Here is a 7,655-nt window from a genome sequence, read left to right as displayed (position 1 = left end):
TGCTGCCACACGCAGCTCAAGCGGGGATTTATTTGGCATCCTTGGCAAAGGCTGGGAAGCAGCGCACATGCGATCATGCTGGCAGCTGCCATGAGGCTGCAGAGGAACGCGAGGCAGGACTTCAGTGCGGTCTGGGCCAACTCGCACTCAGCACAGATTAGTGCAAACAGGGCAGTTATGGGCTGCTCCAGCCAAGGGTTGAATATTTCCAAGGCCAGAGTGTGTGACAAGTTTTCTAGTATCCTGTGGGAAATCTCCCTTGCTACCACTTGCCCCCATTGCCTCTTGTCCTGTCACCCAGCACCTCCAGGAAGAACTGGGCTCCCGCTGCAGAGGGAACTCGGCTCCCAGCTGAGCAAATCCCACTCCCTCTGCCTCCTCATCCGCCATGGGCTCCAGCCATTCTGGCAACCTTTGCCGGAGGAGGGTGACCCCAGCCCTGTTTGCAGGTGTGCTTCCCGCTCTACCTGCAGGACACCTGCAACACCCAGCCCACCCGGGGGATCGCAGGGACCTTCCCAAGCCCACAGACACCATCAGCAAGCAAAGACCTGAGGCCAGGCAGTGACTACCTAGTGCCAAAACCCTGTATTTATTCAGAGGGATCACGTCAAACCCAGGCCAGCTGCAGCAGCAGTGCTCTGGGTCCTGTTGCCCTCCGGCCAGCACTCCTCATTGGGGCCAACAACCCAACAAGCAACTGCCTCCAGCCTCACTCTTGCTGCCAAACCAGGTGCAGTTTGGGCCTTGCTCCCCCACCAACACTGTCACCCATGGAGACACTCACAACCATGTGAATCAGCTTCCTCCTCATAAGCGCTCCCTGAGATGTGAGGGACCATCACAGAACCCACCACCAGCTTGGCTGTGCACAGCAGCGTTTCCACCAGGCTTTGGCTCAAGAAACAGCACAGACACTTTTACACCCAAGCTCGCAAGAGGGGGGTCCAGGAGACATCAGAGAAGAGCAGGTGGGTGCCTGTTTGTGCCTGTTCTCTCACACCCCTTAACGCCCTGTCCCCATCACCCCTCCAGTCCCAGCTCTGCTGAGCATTAGCAGGCAGCAAACTTCTGCTGGATGAGTCTGTACCTGAGCAGCTCCTGCTCAGAGACTGATGGCTGCAACCTCGCAGCAGCCTGCAGGAAGTCTTCCATGGTCAGGATCAGAGCAGAGCTCTCGGTATCCAGCCCTGCATGAGAGAGAACAGGAAAAGGCTGAGAGCCAAGCACAGGGGTGGCTGGCAAGATCCAACAGCCCCCATCTCCAGCCACTGGAGACTGGAAGGAAAACCTGTGTCTCCTTCCCCCCGGGGCCAAGCATTGGAGGTGAAGATGATCACACCTGGAGAAACTGCCTGCCTGCCAGTAACCCAGAGCCAAGCACTCAGGCGTAGACTCAAAGCTGCCAAGCCTCTTCTCACAAAGCCCAGTTACCAGTAGCAGTAACTCTCCCCTCTACCCCTGTGCTGGGCCTTCCCAACGCATGGGACAGGCAGGGTGTGGGCTCCTACCTTCCTCAATCCATTCCACCTTGCGTTTGACAGCACACATCATGGCATCTGAGCACAGGGCGTAGATGTCTGCTCCTGTCAGCTGAGCTGGGCATTTTTCTAGGATGGTGGTGAGATTCACAGAAGGATCCAGTTTAAACCTGCCACAGAGAAAACTGCAGGTGTAAAAGCCACAGAAAAAACAGACCAGGAGACACGGCAGCCAGCATGACTGGGCAGGAGGAATCAGAGGCCCCACAATTAGCTGCTTCTGGACTGTGCTCTGAGTGCTCACAAAAAAAAAAAAAAAAAATCAAAGGGGTTTGTTTGTTTTTTCAGTGCAATCACTTCTTTTTGAAACATCCCCACAGCAAGGTCCTCTCTCCTGCTAAGTAGGATCAAAGGCAACTTTGAGTTCTGTCAGAGAAATTAAGTGCTCCACATGCCTGGGAACAGCCTACAGCCAGGGCTGGATAAGGACTTGCTTAATTACAGACAGTACAAACCACTGTAACACCAAACCATCCCATCGGAGCCACACTGCAGACAGTTAGCCTCCTTCAGCACGAACAGCAGCATGGTGCTGGAGGGCATGACTGCCAAGCCACATGGTGTGAAAAGACGCTCGCAGCCAGCCCATGCTCTCGCCTCTCCTGTTAGCTTATCGTCCAAGGCTGCAGTGATCACAGCGATCCATGACACAATCCCTGCAGAGGCAGATTCACAGCTGCTCGCCCAGCTGTCATGGGTGATACCTCTGCACCTGAATTGCAGGGCTTTCTTTTCTCCTTCCAGAGATGCTTTCAGGAGCTCCAAGCAGCTGGGGAAACAGCCAAACCCCACTGCTCAGTGATCCCACACAACCAGTGTTCGGAAAGACACACAGAGCACAGGCTGAACACTCCTCGGCATAGCAGGAGGAGAGGCAGTGAGACAAATGGAGCTGCCTTCACCCTTAGACCTGGAAACAGCAGGAGATGTGCTAGGGGAACTCTGGAAGGACGCAAATGGGAGCTTCCTACGATGTTGGTGTGATTCAGTCCCATCACACTGTCAGGATCTGGCTGAGCTCCTCAAGAAGAGCATGTGGGCATGGGTGACTGGAGAGCTCTACCAATCCGTCCACTTAGACAGCCAGCTGGGCTGCTCCCATCTTGTAGGAAAACCAGCCCCAGTTCTGCTTCTGGAAGTTGCCCCATCCTCTTCCCCTACCTGCTAGCTGTGGGTCAGTGACTCAGGTGCTCCCCAGGGCTCAGACATGAAGCCAAGCTGGAGCACACTATGCATCAACCCCAGGAAGGCTGTGACCCATTAGAGGGTAGTGGAAGGCTGCTGTGAGAGCACAGGGTCACTCACTTCCTGGTGACGGCACTCAGCACCTGCAGCTGTGACTCCCGGTCTTCATTTATGCCCACATAGACCAGCTTGTCAAACCTGTCAGCAGAGAGAAGAGACAGTCGAGAACACGCCAAGACAAACCTGCCACTGGTGCTCAGCCCTGTGTACTGGAAACTGAAGGGTGGCCCTGGGGCAGCGCCTTTCGCTGCCAAGTTCACAGATGATACAAAGCACGAGGAGGAAGCAGTCAATGTGCTGGAGGGCAGGGCTGCTCTTCAGAGGGACCAGGGCAGGCTGGAGAAACAGGCTGACAGGAACCACACGATGTCCAACAACAGCAGATACAAAGTCCTGCCCCTGATGGGCAAGCCATGGGCATGAGGACAGGCTGGGGGGCAGCTCTGCAGAAGAGGCCCTGGAAGACCAATTCCTCCTGTCAGTTTGCTGCCATGGCAGGGTCAACATGCTGCTGGGTCAACAAGAGCAGCGGTAAGGGATAACCAGCAGTGGTGGCTTGTGCTGCTGATACAGCCATAGGCACTGGCCTCCTCTAGGCTTCCTATCTCCCTCGTAGGCCAGGGCTGGGGGGCTTTAGGAACAGTCTCTGGGAAGGGAATGTGGTGGGACACAGTCCAGCTCATGACTACCTGACAAGCTCCAGGGAACCACCCTGGAGTGAGGCAGGATATGATGTGACATACCTGCCTGGTCGGAGCAGAGCTGGGTCCAGGAGGTCGGGCCTGTTCGTAGCTCCAATGACAAATACCTCTCTGGTGGAATGAAGGCCATCAAGCTCAGCCAGGAGCTGTGAGACAACTCTGCAGGGAGCAAGACAGGACACTCACAACTAGGCCATGGCAAGTCACCCTCTGTCATGCTCAGCTACCAAATGAGAAGAGGAATAAGCAAGGCCATAGGCAGGTCTGTCTGGGACTTCAGCTCATATTTCTCTTCTCTGAAGAGTCCTGACACAGCCATCCAGACTTCTCTGTTTGAGCGCAGCCAGTGAGTGCGTGGGCTCATTGCAAAGTGAGTGCAACCCCTGGTAGCAAGAAAATCATTTGGGCCACTGCTTGACTCTGAACCCTTCCAGGATGGCCACACATGCTTATACTTGCTATCAGACACTGGCAACACAGACCAAACATAATCAGGCACACATGGCTATGGCTGAGGTTCCCCACTCAGATGTGCTGGCTGAGCCTAACTCTCCCCACTATGTGGTATTGCCCAGCAAGTTCAGCTGCAAGACTGCCCTGTCAGTCCATTCCGGGGACACACTGGCAGACCAGTGATGCTGCCAAGCAGTCCTCAGGGTGGTGAATGGTTAACACTGCAGATCTGGTTCTGCAGCCATGGGGCTTAAGCTGGTCTGGCAGCACAACACTTCAGTGCTGCACAGACCTCCTGGCATAGGGATATCTCCACCGGGTTCTGGTATCACCTGAGGTGACCAGTGAGCACCATACCCATCCCCTTCCAGAGCTGCTGGTTTGCATGTGCGTGAAGATGGATGCCAGGAACACATGGTGTCATTGGAAAACTCTGCAGAACCCCTTGTGGATGGAGAGGAGGATTGGATGGGGACTATCAGCTCAGCAGCCCAGCAGTGGTGGCTTGTGCTGCTGATACAGCCATAGGCACTGGCCTCCTCTAGGCTTCCTATCTCCCTCGTAGGCCAGGGCTGGGGGGCTTTAGGAACAGTCTCTGGGAAGGGAATGTGGTGGGACACAGTCCAGCTCATGACTACCTGACAAGCTCCAGGGAACCACCCTGGAGTGAGGCAGGATATGATGTGACATACCTGCCTGGTCGGAGCAGAGCTGGGTCCAGGAGGTCGGGCCTGTTCGTAGCTCCAATGACAAATACCTCTCTGGTGGAATGAAGGCCATCAAGCTCAGCCAGGAGCTGTGAGACAACTCTGCAGGGAGCAAGACAGGACACTCACAACTAGGCCATGGCAAGTCACCCTCTGTCATGCTCAGCTACCAAATGAGAAGAGGAATAAGCAAGGCCATAGGCAGGTCTGTCTGGGACTTCAGCTCATATTTCTCTTCTCTGAAGAGTCCTGACACAGCCATCCAGACTTCTCTGTTTGAGCGCAGCCAGTGAGTGCGTGGGCTCATTGCAAAGTGAGTGCAACCCCTGGTAGCAAGAAAATCATTTGGGCCACTGCTTGACTCTGAACCCTTCCAGGATGGCCACACATGCTTATACTTGCTATCAGACACTGGCAACACAGACCAAACATAATCAGGCACACATGGCTATGGCTGAGGTTCCCCACTCAGATGGGCTGGCTGAGCCTAACTCTCCCCACTATGTGGTATTGCCCAGCAAGTTCAGCTGCAAGACTGCCCCGTCAGTCCATTCCGGGGACACACTGGCAGACCAGTGATGCTGCCAAGCAGTCCTCAGGGTGGTGAATGGTTAACACTGCAGATCTGGTTCTGCAGCCATGGGGCTTAAGCTGGTCTGGCAGCACAACACTTCAGTGCTGCACAGACCTCCTGGCATAGGGATATCTCCACCGGGTTCTGGTATCACCTGAGGTGACCAGTGAGCACCATACCCATCCCCTTCCAGAGCTGCTGGTTTGCATGTGCGTGAAGATGGATGCCAGGAACACATGGTGTCATTGGAAAACTCTGCAGAACCCCTTGTGGATGGAGAGGAGGATTGGATGGGGACTATCAGCTCAGCAGAAGAGGCCTGGGGGAAATAACCCTGTTTCTGGGTATTTCCAAGCTGTACATACTTTGCTTCTACCAGAGGCAGCTGAAAGGTTTCCCACCACAGGGGAACAACAGGTAATAGGAGGAGAGCACAGCAGGGGTGTGAAGGATGACCTTGGAGAGGCCAAAGGGAACAGTTGGCAGCCACAGAAGCAGCTGGAGGAAACTCTGTCTTAACCAAATGTTTGCACAACAAGCTTGGGCAATCGGGAATTTGCGGCAGTGCAAACAGCAGCACTATTTCCCAGAGAGAGGAGACAGGCCATACAGAGGAGCTGAAGGGAGCAGGGAGGGAAGAAGTAGAGAAAGAGATGGGATGGACTCTGCCTTGCAGGGCAATCCTGTGCATTCCTCCAGCTAAGGCAGGTATGCTGCTCTCCCAAGGACACATGATGCTCACTGACCTGTCCATGACGCCCCCTGAATCTCCACTCCGTCCACGACTGGGGGCCAGGGAATCCAATTCATCAAAGAAGATAATGCAGGGAGCAGCTGCCCTGGCTCTGGCAAACACTGTGAGGAAACAGCACAGAAAGTGAGAAAGACCTGGAAGAGCAGTCAACAGTAACAGGACCTGCTACATCACCAGCAGGGAAGAGCTGTGAATAGAAACCAGCTGCCCACTGCCTCACCACCAACAACTGTGCCTGCCTGAGGGGCTCAGTGGCAGTGAGAACAGGCAGCACCAAGCACGGTGGGCCCTGAGGCTCAGCTGTGTCTCTGAGGGGCTGCTGTTCCATCAGAAACACCAGAGACAAGAGCAACAGGAGCAGCGAGAGCAGGAGGGGAAGCTGCAGTGAGGCAGGGAACAGACTGGGTGTAGGAGACAAGTTCATACCCTTGCTGGCAACTGTGGGTGGGAGTCGGCAAGGGGGGTTTAAGCACTACCTCTTTGCCTCCAGCACCACAGAAAAGCCCCACCTTCCCACATGCAGCAACAGGATGCATCTACTCACCATTACGCACGTTCTCCTCACTTTGCCCAACGTACATGTTGATGAGCTCTGGCCCTTTCACGCTGTGAGGCAGGAGAAGAGGGAGTCAGTTACAGCATGCCCATCCACTGTCAGAAGAAAAGTCAGCCCCATTGTGTGACCCTGCCACTCTTTACCTAAGGAATGTCATGGTGCATGTGGTTGCCACGGCTTTTGCCAGCAAGGTCTTCCCTGTCCCTGGAGGCCCATACAGCAGCAGACCAGAGCGGCACAGACCCAGTGACAGCAGCTCCGGGTGCTCCAGGGGCAACTGGATAGTGTCCAGGATCTCCTTCTTCACCTCCTGGAGTCCACCAACATCCTGCCAGGACACGGAGGGAATCTGCCAAGAGAGGGAGAGTCCCAGTCAGCACTTCTTCCTGAGCCCTGAGCAGGCCTGGGCAGCTCTTACTCCAGTGGGGTCATCAGTGCCTTGTACCATCAGCTGTGTCCAGCTGTGCAGCAAGTCAGCTCTGCACTGCACCACCCACACAGCCCTGCTGTGGGATCCCCCAGCATCTACATTTCAGCTCTCCTGAGCTTTGCAGTGGGGAAAACAAACTGCACATGACTGCAGGCAAGCTGCACTCACAGGGTGCTGCCTCATCTCCAATCCTCCATTACACCTTGTATCACCTGTCAGCAAAAACACCGCAGGCAAAATATCTGCCAGCATTGCCTGCAGCTTTGTAGGGAGACAGCCCTGCTGCAGACAGCCCTTGGGACAGATGAAGGAAGGTAAAAATAAAAAATACCAAACCAAAACGTGGACCTAGCAATTACAAGCTAGTTGCGTTCAGAGCACCTTGTCCCCCAGGGTGGTGAGACTGTGCAAGGGCTTCACACCAGAGCGACAAAACTTGGGCTACTTGGACCTCTTTCACAGACATCTGGGAGGACACTAGCTGCTTTTGAAAGGGGGATGCAAGAATAAAGTCCATGGATGCTTACAAGAAATAGATAAGGATGGGGTCAACTGCAAATATGCAAGGGATCATGTGAAGAGAGGAAAGACAGCAAACTTGAGAGGGGTAAGCCATGCCACTTTCGTTATTTTATGCTGAGCAAAACAATCTCAGAGGATGCTGCTGCTCTGCTCACAGCTTTAGAAATAGCAG

General features: G+C 54.5%; 1 protein-coding gene across 1 annotated transcript in view; it reads right to left on the bottom strand.

The window, feature by feature from the left end:
- Positions 1 to 661: 661 nt before the first annotated feature.
- PEX6 (peroxisomal biogenesis factor 6) overlaps positions 662 to 7,655 on the bottom strand; it is a gene marked incomplete at its 5' end in the record, with an annotated part of 17,410 nt that continues 10,416 nt past the window's right edge. Inside the window, 7 exons of the mRNA XM_035897075.1 lie at positions 662 to 1,190; positions 1,512 to 1,651; positions 2,847 to 2,924; positions 4,633 to 4,749; positions 5,968 to 6,076; positions 6,520 to 6,581; positions 6,675 to 6,880. Of these exons, the coding sequence (XP_035752968.1) occupies positions 1,054 to 1,190; positions 1,512 to 1,651; positions 2,847 to 2,924; positions 4,633 to 4,749; positions 5,968 to 6,076; positions 6,520 to 6,581; positions 6,675 to 6,880 (849 nt within the window). The remainder of the gene's footprint in view (positions 1,191 to 1,511; positions 1,652 to 2,846; positions 2,925 to 4,632; positions 4,750 to 5,967; positions 6,077 to 6,519; positions 6,582 to 6,674; positions 6,881 to 7,655) is intronic.

Source organism: Egretta garzetta, unplaced genomic scaffold, assembly GCF_000687185.1.
Source record: "Egretta garzetta isolate BGI_Z169 unplaced genomic scaffold, ASM68718v1 scaffold17, whole genome shotgun sequence".
Lineage (NCBI taxonomy): Eukaryota > Metazoa > Chordata > Aves > Pelecaniformes > Ardeidae > Egretta > Egretta garzetta.
Note: the sequence above shows the minus strand (reverse complement) of the source record. Positions and strands in the feature narration are given on the sequence as shown.